Source organism: Nyctereutes procyonoides, unplaced genomic scaffold (assembly GCF_905146905.1).
Source record: "Nyctereutes procyonoides isolate TBG_1078 unplaced genomic scaffold, NYPRO_anot_genome, whole genome shotgun sequence".
Classification (NCBI taxonomy): domain Eukaryota; kingdom Metazoa; phylum Chordata; class Mammalia; order Carnivora; family Canidae; genus Nyctereutes; species Nyctereutes procyonoides.
Genome location: NW_026575125.1, coordinates 56,079,550 through 56,091,822, shown reverse-complemented (window position 1 = coordinate 56,091,822; position 12,273 = coordinate 56,079,550). Strand labels below are relative to the sequence as shown.

Sequence of the window (12,273 nt, the reverse complement as noted above, 5' to 3'; positions counted from 1 at the left end):
CTGACACCACCGAAATATAAAGGCTTATAAGAGAGTATTATGAAAAATTATTTACCAACAAGTTGGGACAAGCTAGAAGAAATGGATAAGTTCCTAGAAACATATAACCTTCTGAAACTGAAGCAGGAAGAAATAGAAAATTTGGCAAACAAATTACTAACAACAAAATGGATTCAGTAATCAAAAAAAAAAAAACACAACACACAAAAGTCTGAGACTAGATGGATTCACAGGTGAATTATATCAAAAATTTAAAGAAAAGTTAATATCTATTTTTCATAAAGTACTATAAAAGAGAGAGGATGAAGGAAAGTTTCCAAATTTATTCTGCAAGGCAAGTATTACCCTGATACCAAAACCAGATAAAGACACTGCAAAAAGGAGAGAAAACTACAAGCCAATATCTTTGATGAACATAGATGCAAAAATCCTTGATAAAATAATAGCAAACTGAATCCAACAATACCTAAAAAAAATCATTCACCATGATCAATTTGGATTTATTCCAGGGATGTTTAAATGTGGTTCAATGTTTGCAAATCAATCAATGTGATGTAGCACATTAGCAAGAGAAAGGATAAAAACTATGATTATCTCGATAAATGCAGAAAAAGCATTTGATAAAGTACAACATCCCCTCATGATAAAAAAAAATTGGCAACAAAGTAGGTTTAGAGGGAACATACCTCAACACAATAAAGGCCATGTATGAAAAACTCACAGCAAACATCATCCTCAGTGGTAAAACACTGAGAGCTTTTTCCTCTAAGATCGGGAACAAGACAGGGATGTCCACTTTCATCACCTTTAATCAATATACAACTAGAACTAGAAGTTCTAGCCACAGAAATCAGATAAGAAATAGAAGACACCAAATTGGTAAACAAGACTTAAAACTTTACCTATTTGCAGATGATATATTATATATAGGAAAACCTAAAAACTTCACCAAAAACCTACTAGAAAAAAAACCTACTAGGACTGCTTAATGAATTCAATAAAGTCACAGGATACAAAATTAATATGCAGAAATCTGTTGCATGTGTACACTAATAATGAAAGTAACAGAAGGAGAATTAAAAAATAATTCCATTTTCTATACACCAAAAAAAAAATAAAATAAAATAGCTAGGAATAAACTTAACCCAGGAGGTGAATGCCCCATACTCAGAAAATTGATACACTGGGGAAAGAAATTTGAAGATGACATAAACAAATGGAAATATATTTCATGCTCATAGCTTGGAAGAACCAATATGGTTAGAATGTCCATACTACTCAAAGCAATCTACAGATTTAAGGCAATTCCTATAAGAATATCAATGACATTTTCCACAGAACTAAAACAAATAATTTTAAGATTTGTATGGAACCATGAAAGGCCATGAATAGCCAAAGCAATCTTGAAAAAGAACAAAACTGGAGTCATCACAGTCTCATATTTCAAGATATACTACAAAGCTGTATTGATCAAAATGGTATGGTACTGGCATAAAAATAGACATATAGATCAAGGTTAAGAATAAGAGTCCAGGGCAGCCCAGACTGCTGCTGAGAGGGTGGCTCAGCGGTTTAGCACCGCTTTCAGCCCAGGGCATGATCCTGGAGACCCGGGATCGAGTCCCACATCAGGCTCCCTGCATGGAGCCTGCTTCTCCCTCTGCCTGTGTCTTTGCCTCTCTTTCTCTCTATCTCTCTCATGAATAAATAAAATAAAAAAAGAATAAGAGTACAGAAGTAAACCCATGATTTTAGGTCAATTAATCTCCAACAACGGAGGCAAGAATATACAATGAGAAAAAGACTATTCAACACATGGTGCTGGGAAACTGGATAGCTACATGCAAAATAATGAAACCAGATCACTTTCTTACACTATATACAAAAACATGATCAAAATGGATTAAAGACCTAAATGTGAGACCCCAAACCATAAAATTCCTGGAAGAAAACACTAGCAGTAATTTCTTTGACATTGGTCATAGATAAATTTTTTTAGGTCTGTCTCTTCTGGTTAAGGGAAACATAAGCAAAATTAAATGATTGAGACTACACCAAAATAACAAGCTTTTTTGCACAGTAAAGGAAATCATCAAAAAACTAAAAGGCAACCTACTGAGTGGGAGAAGATATTTGCAATGAAGAGTTAATATCCAAAATATGTAAGAACTTATACAACTCAACACCAGGAAAACAAACAATCTGATTAAAAATGGGCAGAGAATTTGAACATTTTTCCCAAGAAGACATATAGATGGCCAACAGACACATGAAAAGATGGTCAACATCACTAATCTTCAGGGAAATCCAAATTAAAACAATAATGAAATACTACTTTACACTTGTCAGAATGGCCAAAATCAAAGTGATAAGAAATAACAAGTGTTGGTGAGGATGTGGAGTAAAAGGAACCCTCATGCACTGTTGGTGGGAATGCAAACTGGTACAGCCACTGTGGAAAACAGTGTGGAGGTTCCTCATAAAATTAAAAATAGAAATACCATGTGACCCAGTAATTCCACTACTGGGTCTTTAACCAAAGAAAATAAAACCATTAATTTGAAAAGATACATGCATCCTGTGTTTAATGTAGCATTATTTTTAAGAGCCAAGATAGAAGCTACACACACACACACACACACACAGGAATATTACTCAGCCATAAAAAGGATAAAATCTTGTAATTTGCAACATGGATGGACCTAGAGGGTTTAATGCTAAGTGAAATAAGTCAGCCAGAGAAAGACAACATGATTTCACTGATATGTGGCATTTAAGAAACATCACAAATGACGAAAAAAAAAAAGAGTCAAACCAAAAATCGACTGCTAAATACAGAGAAGAAACTGGTGGTTGCCAGAGGGGAGATGGGTGGGGGATGGGTAAAATGAATAAAGGGAATTAAGAGTACACCTATCCTGAGGAGTACTGAGAATGTATACACTTGCTGATCCACAGTATTGTACACCTGAAACTAATATAACATTGTATGGTAATTATATCTTAATAAAAAAAACCATGTTCCTACCTCATTTGGAGATTGCTGCTATTATAGATTTTTCAGGCTGCCATTCTTTTACTATGTATCAAATATGTAGAAGATATAGACAGATCTATCTTTCAAAACATACAGAATATTTTTATTATTTTAAAAATTCTGAGGTTTGCTATTCTCTTTGAATTTATCACTGAGCAAGTGAACTTTCCTCTGTTTCCACTTCCTTAATATTCTCTCCTTTCTTACCCATTTAGAATTTCCCTTTGATGCTGTCATTTTAACTGAAAATAATCTTATTGAGTAAATTTATTCAGAAAGACAAGTTCATCATGTCTTATTTAATTTTATATCCTCTTCCTAGAACTTTTCTCCTTGACTTTGCAGCTTTGTCACACTGTTGATCATTCCCTTCCTAACACTCTCTCTCCCATCCTTTTACTCTCTAATCTTGCCTTTCCCCAAAATTTAGCTTTTAGTCATCTGCTTGTCTTTCGAAAGGAACTTTAACAGCTCATCTACATTTTATAGTTTGACAGCACTTCTATGCTGATGACTATCAAATCTGTATCTCTACTTCTGTATTTTCCAACATTCTTTGGTCTCTAACTACATACTGAAAATTTTCTTTTCGATATCTTGTTAAAAACAATACCACCTCAAGCAAAACATGTCTAAAATTAAATGTTATCTTTTTATTGGAAACTAATACCCTTTCAAATTTCTCATCCCTATCAATGGTACACTGACTCTCTTTAACTCTCTTGGTATTGGTTTTGCACCTCCTCTCTCCTATTTTTTGTACCTTACTTGCTCTAAGGTGGCCCCAAGTCCTGTGAGTTGATTCTCTGAAATCGTTCTCATACTCATTCTTTCCCTTCCACTGCAAGTGCCATATTGGCTGTTGTCTTTGCTCAGGTGGTTCCTCCTGCTTCCCCTCCCTAGTTTAAATCCTATGTAACCTTTGAGGCTCAAGTCAAGTCCCAACCCCTGCTGTTATGACTTGAATGTTCAAGCTTTTATGGATTCCTTCTTTCTCTGAATGCTCACAGATGCTTCTAATCTGTACTATACAATTCAACAGCTAGTAAAATATTTTCCATTATCCTTTGCTACTCTATAGCAATTATCTTTTTTTTTATGATAGGCACACAGTGAGAGAGAGAGAGGCAGAGACACAGGCAGAGGGAGAAGCAGGCTCCATACACCGGGAGCCCGACGTGGGATTCGATCCCGGGTCTCCAGGATCGCGCCCTGGGCCAAAGGCAGGCGCTAAACCGCTGCGCCACCCAGGGATCCCTATAGCAATTATCTTAAAGGCAATTTTCCTGTTAGTTTTTTAAAGCAACTTGTACTTTGCTTTTTTTCTGTATTCTTCATAGTGCTTAGGCCAGTATACAAGTTCTCTATACTTGCTATATTCACATTACTAATTTTCTTCTTTAATATAAAAAGGGATTGTCTTTTCTAAAATATAAAAATTATATTAGAAATGGTGAGACTCTCATTTTACTTTTTAAAATACTTCTTTAGGGACGCCTGGGTGGCTCAGCAGTTAAGCATCTGCCTTCGGCTCAGGGTGTGATCCTGGAGTTCCCGGATCCAGTCCTGCATTGAGCCTGCTTCTCCCTCTGCCTGTGTGTCTCTGCCTCTCTTTCTTTCTGTGTCTCTCATGAATAAATAAATAAAATCCTAAAAAAATAAAATAAAATACTTCTTTAGAGGCTATATACATGTCTATATTTCAAAAGGTATATAGGCAAACTAGGCTTGATACACTCTCATAATTTTGGTTAAAAGGCAGTAGCAATCCTATTCTTGTCTACCAGGAATTTTTTTCTTATCTTTCTTCATTATAGACTCAGCACTTAAAAAGAATACTTAACTCAAATAACCTTAGGCATAACATTTCACTTGATACCTACTAGGAAAACGTTGAAGTGGCTGCTGCTGAATAAACACCTCAGCTCTGTTTCATAAACAAGCTATTAAGAACTGTGAGTCCACAGAGGTTAGAGAAGATCATCTACGCATTACTGATTAGTGATAGGCATTAGCCAAGATATGGGGGTTTTTCAGCATTAAATAGGCACTTGGGAACTTCTCACACTGTCTCTTTTATCGGCTTCATTAAACATAGAGACTATTATGTGCTTGAAGCTGTCCTAGCTGGTGGTTCCTAATGACTGTATTTTATTTGTCAAGTATCTTCAATGCTTTAAGTTTTTAGTTTCTTGGATGATTCTTTGGAGTAAAGGAAACTGAGGCAAAGAAGGATGGGTCCTCTTAGTTGCTCTTCCTTCCTCTCTCCCTCCCCACACCCCCCCCATTGTTTTTAATCCCTTTGGAAATGGCTGCACACTAGTTTTTGAAAACACTTTACAAATTAAAGCTTATGTGTTCAGGTTGTTTAAGAAAACAGATAAAAATAGTAAAATTCTGCCAACAAGAAACACGAATTCACTAGAAAATTATGTACTTACAGTAGAGATTCTGAAGTGTATACATTGAACTTTATTTACTATACCATGAAAAAGGAAAGTCTATGCCATAAAATTCAAAGATATTTTCAGAAACATTATAGTTAAATCTCTTTAATATTTTATATAAAAACAATCACGTCTTGCCACACTGTAAAATGGCAAGTTACAATGACTTCAATATTCTGAAAGCCTAAAATCTTTTTTAAAGGAAATTTTATTTACTTATTCATGATAGATACAGAGAGAGAGAGAGACAGACAGACAGACAGACAGACAGAGGGAGAAGCAGGCCTCCAGCAAGGAGCCTGATGCTGGACTCGATCTCAACCCCAGGATCATGCCCTGAGCCAAAGGCAGACGCTCAACCGCTCAGCCACCCAGGCATCCCTGAAAGCCTAAAATCTTATAAAATATTTACCTTATACAAACACATATTAACAATGCATCACTGTAATTCCTCAAAGATAACTTTATAGAACAGGCATTCCATTAAGTGACCTGAGAAGTATCACTAACCATAGTCTAATAATTGCTGTCTAAATTTTACAGAAATGCACTTTTTGGAAAATGTGGCCATCTTTTTCAATTCTATATGGAATAACTTTACCTCTTATAGATTAATTTTAATGAGACAATTTTATAAGAATTGGTAACCTGTCATCTCTACTAATTTGCATACAGATCTACTATCAAGGGTAAATTATGTTGGTTTTCTTTTAAGAGATTTTATTTATTTATTTGAGAGAGAGAGTGTTTGTGCACACGAGAGGTGGGGGTAGTGTGGTGGGGAGTGTCAGAGGGTGAGGGGGAAGCAGACTCCCCGCAGAGCAGGGAGCCAGATACAGGGCTTGATCCCAGGACCCTGAGATCATGACCTGAGTTGATGGCAGATGTTTAACTGACTGAGCCACCCAGGCACCCCTGTATGTTTTAAGCAATATAAAGAGTGTGATAATGCCTATCAATAAAAGATCTCATGAGATATAATTTTCCTTGTATTTCAATACATTGGATCCAAATATTTATCCTAGAAATATCAAGAAGAAAGGTGATAGACACTAAATTATAATTATATCATTATATTATATGTATAGTATTTGTAAAACACTTAATATTTCCAAGAGGCATTTTATTATGTCTGTTTCTATAAACTCATATCTGTGGAGCTAATTTTGTCATATATTTTTTTTAATTTGGAAAAAAAATCCCCAAATATCCATTCATCCTCATCATCTCAGCACTAGAATTACAATTAGTGTGGTTAGCTCATTCTACTTCTTCAAAACTTATAACTAATTCCATGTTAAAAGATTAGTATCTTGTTAAGGTAACTAGAAAGCCAATATATTAAGATAATACAGATAGGCATATTCTCACATCTTAACAAAGATTTCAGAGGTAAGGCCATGCCATAACCCCCCATCACTGGGACTGGTGATATTACTGTAGCCCTATAGATCCTACCTCAGAATCACAAGTTCACTCTCCAGCATGATTCAAGTAACTGGTATTTGTTGGGGGCCTAAAATATAGCATGCATTATGATAAAAATATTGAGTGTTACTAAAGTGAAACTGTATTCCTTCAACTCACTTTTATTGACTACCTACTTCAGGGCATGCACTGTGCTAGGCAATGAGGATTCAGAGGGAACTAAAAGTTGTTTCTGCTATATTGCAAATTACAATTTAGTGAGGGTAGAGAAGACTTGTAAGAGATGGTGACATATGGAGACCAGGGGTAAGGGCAGTGGGTACTGAAATTCTAGTTGGAGGTCCCAGTTTGAGTAGTAGCAAAGAGATAAGAAACAGCATGCTACAAACAGGAAAACGTGAGCCATAAGGGGGAATGTCATAAGATTACGCTGATAGATAGGCAGCATCCAGTTCTATATGCCATGTAATGGAGCTTAGATTCTACCCTGTGGGTAAAGGGAAAACCACAGAATAGTCTTAAGCAGTAAAGGGGTATCTCAATCTGGTAGTAGGCTGGGGAATGGATGTGAAGATGACAAGGATGAAGGCAAGTTGACTGGTTAAGGTGGTGAAAGGGGATCAAATCAGGGAAGTGCTGGCAGGGAGGAAAAGAAGAATTTTTTAGGTCATATATTATTAATACTTGTTACTAAGTATAAGTGAGAAAGAGGAACCAAGGATCAATAATGGGATAGGTGGAAGAATATTTAACTGAGATGGAAAACACAGAAATAGGGGGGAGTTTTTGAGGGGGTTGGGATGGAGGTGTAGAGGGATGAGTTCTGTTTTGAATATGCTGAACTTAGGATGACTGTAGGCTGTCAGGTGAGGAAGCTCGGATGAAAGTCTGAGCAAAGTCTGTACAGAGATAAATATTTGGGAGATGTCAGAAAATTGAAACCATGAGAATCGAGATGAGATCATCTAGGCAGAGTAGGAAATAAGAAGAGGAGCAGGTTGAGAACAAAACCTTGAAGACCACTAGTATTCAAGGGTCAAGAGAATAAGAGAAGCCAATGAATGAGAGAGTTAAAGAATCACCAGAAAAATACAGGGTGAGCCAGGAGACTGAAGTGGCCAAGAAATTCCTAGGTTTGTTTGACAGGCAAAATGTTTTTACAAAATCAGAATCTGAGTATCTTTAGGCACAATATATACCACCTTCCAGTTCAACTAAGGCCCCATCGTTACTCATGTTACACCACTTTCTGTGACCTGTATTACCTCTGAAGGCCTGTGTGTTTGTGACCCCTGGATTACAAGCCTCCAAAAAAGAGGGAGTCATTATAAGTGTCATATACAGCAGAGAGGACCAGAAAGACAGGGAATGAGAAATGCCCACTAATAACAAAAGGGTCATGGTGATCTTAACAAGGCTAGTTCTCCCCCACCCCTTAGACTGTGATCATGATGGCAGAATCCAGGTTACAGAGGGGTTAAGTGGACACAGATATGGTGAATGTAGCTACTCTTAAGAAATCTTGAGAGGTAAGGAAGAAAGACAAGAGAGTAGCTAAAGGGGAACATAGGTCTAGGGAGGCTTTGTGTTATTTTGTTTTAAAGAAAGAAACTAAATATGTTCATAGGCTGATGCAGAGAGGTAATATTGGAGAGATGAGACTGCCTGATGGAGCAAGATTTGGGAGGAGGCTGGAAGAGAAGGGTGCAGAAAGCACAAGTGGAGTGGTAAGTTTAGGAGAAGTGACCTCTGAGGCTAGAGGAAGAGAGCGTAAGAACTCAGACCTAATTAAGATCTAGTGCAGGTTTTTCAGCAGGAAAGCAACATGATTAAACTGTGTTTTAAGAAAATTAGTTTGGCACAAGCATGCAGAATGGATTGGAGGGGAGAGAGGTGGCAGACTGTGGCAATAATTCAAGCAGGAGTTGATGGCAACCTAAACTACAGTGGTGCCAGTAGAAATGGAGAAAATAAATCTAATATACATTTCAAAAGATCTGAGGACATAATTCTGGGACAGAATGGCACTGGAGAAGTCAAGGAAAAGGAATAGTTAAAATGAGGATTTGAAATACTACCCCCAAATATTGGAGTGGTGATATCAGGGTCAGAAATGGGGCAACTGGAATGCATAGCCATGTGGGGTGGGAAAATGATGGCTTAAGATATACTGAGTTTCTTGAAGCAATGGTTCTCAAATTTTAAACTTTGAAAAGAAACAAAGTCCTCTGTGTAATAGACGACTACATAGTGAATGGAAAAAATAAGAGGTAGGAGACAATAAGAAATATTCCATTCAGAGAGGGAAAGTCTAATACTCGCATGCCAGAAAAAATTTTAACAGAGCTGGTTATTTTAGATGTCTCAAAATTATATTAACTATTTCATAAGGATCTTTACCTGATACAGGGCAAGTTTCACTACCATAGAAAGGCGAGTTCCTCAGATTCAGTAAAACTTTCTCCTAAAAATTTCATTTTTTTCAAATCTCAGACATTGAACATCAGATGTGCTTTTTAGTTGAGAGAGTGTGTACAATACAACTAGATAATTCTCCAAACTATATACACTGGTTAGTGGTTCAAGTAGTAGTTTCCTGCTTTTCAGGTTTTGGCTTCAATTAATACCAATGGTTACTTCCAGCACCACTGCTTCATACTCCTAATTTTTAAGCTGGGAGGGACTTTATACCTATCACAAGGCCCCGGATATGGCAAGTACCAGTGCTTTACTTTTAATTGAAAACAGGTTGATAAGTACTTCACCATGATTGTGTGAAAAACAGAACCACAATTAAGTTTCTGGTAACTTGAATTCTGTTTCCTTGCTCCTCCTGTTTTCTTAATGTTAGAAAATAAGAAGGGGGTTGGAATGTTGGGAATATAAAATTATAGACTGGAATAAAAACTACTTTTCTGTTCAGTCATGTGAAATAATCTGCATGAAAGTAACCTTTGGTGCCAGAATCATAATTAGAGTAATAAATTGTCTCCCTAGTGATGAAAGGAATAAAAGTAAAACAGCGCAGTAGGCTGTCATCTGATCATTGTAGACTATCTGCAAAATTCTTGGACCAAGAAAAATTGTGTTAAAATAATTGCCTAACCAAAAAGCAGGTCTAAAAATCTTCCCAAACTCATCCACCATTTCAAAATCTTTCTTAATATATTCCATGCAAAGATCACAAAAGCGTATTACAATAAAAATATCTAACATGTTAAAATTAAAAGCTAACATGATGGAAGGGAAGTGTTCCATATTATAATACATGATTTCTGATAATATGAAGTCAATTGAAAGTCAAAGGGACTAGGTGAGTCATTATCAAAATTAGAGGCAGCAATAGGAAAATGCAGGAAAAGACCGCATTGTTAAGAAGATAAACATGACACACACTCAAATTTTCAAGCATGTAAATTTTCAAGCACATAAAAAAAGAAAAAGCACTCTTCAAAGCCCAGAGAACTATTAAAATTTTCTTTTGCTTTGCAACTACTAGGCTATGAAGTCTCTCCTCCTTTTATTTTCTCAAATATGATCCAAGATTTAAATTTAAAAAAAAAAGTCACTGTATAAGTTTTCAAAAAACTCAACCTCAGCTCCTAGGGGAATAATTTTCATAAGTATTTAATGTCTGCATATTTAGTGTTTGGGCATACAAAATCTCCTATAGGTATCTTAAATTATCTCAGAGCTGAAAGGTTTTAGAAACCATCTGCCTCCAACCCCTCATTTTACAGATGGAGAAATTAAGGCCCAGAAATATGAAGTAACCTGAGCAAGGTCACAGGGCCAGTAAGAAGCAAAGCTGGGACTAACTTCCAAGAGCCCTCATTCTCAATCTACTGCTCTTTTACTTTTTACAATTGCCTCTTAATCTGAACCTCTAATTGTGTGATAATTAAGGAATGTCAGAAAGAGGAGTTATTAAGACGTGGAAAGGATTATTGTATTCATTCATATAAGGATTAGATAGGAAGATTAGATGAATGAGTATGTGGGTGGGTGGACAGTCTATAATATTATTCACAAAACATATCGTGTTTCTGTTTTAAAGAATCCAAGCCTAGGTCTTGTCACAGATCACAGCAGTCACAGTGTTCCACAACACACCAATTTTAGCAGCAAAGAATCCTCTGGTACATCCTGCAGTTTAAAGACTACTTGCCAGCATACACAGAAGCAAGGAAACTCACCTCTACTCCCAATTTCTTTGGTTCCCAAACCTCTAATCTTCCCGTTCTATACTCTTTACCTGATGTTGGTGCATCACATTTGCATTCTCCTCACTTCCCTTACACCTATCTCCCTTGGTTTCTCCATTTAGACCAGGTGTCTCTTTCTAATTGTTATGCCTTATCAGCCCTCCCCCACCCCACAGGCCCCTCGATCACCTTCTTATTCCTCTGTCGACAAATCTCAGCGTTTTCAAACCCCTGGCCCCCTCTTGCTTACACAGTGATATGGCCGGCGCCCCGCACTAATACAGGATCAGGGGCATATCTGCGCAGATGCTCCTCACTCACTACCCGAGGCGGGGGCGGCGTCTCCTCTTCCTCTTCTTCCTCGTCCTCCTCTTCTTCCTCGTCCTCTTCATCTTCCTCGTCGTCGTCTGGCCCCGATACCGACGATGACGGCGACGACGACGACGACGTTGCCGCTTCTTCTTCCTCCTCCTCCAGTTCCGAGATGGTGTCGAACTCCGCCATGTTGGGCAGCAGGATGCTCATCACGTGATCTCTCGATCGCCGCCACCCTCCCGAAGAGTTTGAACCTGCCAAAGTGCTGGAAGAGGAGGGGGAACGAAATGAAGGGAAAGAACGAGGGGTAGGGACACGATTTGAAGAGATGCGCCTGCGTATTGGGGCAGAATGGGTGGGGGGAGTTGGAGGCGGGGGCCCGAGGGAGAGAGGAAAAAAATCAGTCTACGCTTGCGCGGCTCTAAAGGAAGGGGGGCGTTAGAGGTGAACTCCAGGGAATTATCGAGGCCGGGTTTGCGGGTTCTGTGCTTAATATTGCTTTTTGGGTTTCTGTTGCTTGGGCCCCTGGGACGTATCTTCTGGCTTTATTTCCCATTCATTAGTAGTGGATATTATTTACCACACACCCCCACCCAGTGCAGGGAATGTATATTCTAAAACGTGAGGTTAGAACTTTGCCCCAGAGATCTCAAGGTATATACCAATCCCTTATGTTTGTTTGTTCAGCATTATAGTTTAAAAGACTTTTGCATCAGAATTTTACCACCCTGCGAGGTATTTTTATTAACATTTTACTGAAGAGGAAAATTTCTATTGCTACTTCTACTGTGTAATACTTAATAAAGGATTTACTAAGTGGGACTTTGCTAAGCACTCTTTG

At 37.7% G+C, this 12,273-nt stretch overlaps 1 protein-coding gene across 1 annotated transcript in view; it reads right to left on the bottom strand.

The window, feature by feature from the left end:
- Positions 1–11,751, bottom strand: part of CHIC1 (cysteine rich hydrophobic domain 1) — a 64,965-nt gene extending 53,214 nt beyond the window's left edge. The window contains exon 1 of the mRNA XM_055338982.1: positions 11,368–11,751. Within this exon, the coding sequence (XP_055194957.1) occupies positions 11,368–11,642 (275 nt within the window). The 5' untranslated portion in view covers positions 11,643–11,751. The remainder of the gene's footprint in view (positions 1–11,367) is intronic.
- Positions 11,752–12,273: the final 522 nt, after the last annotated feature.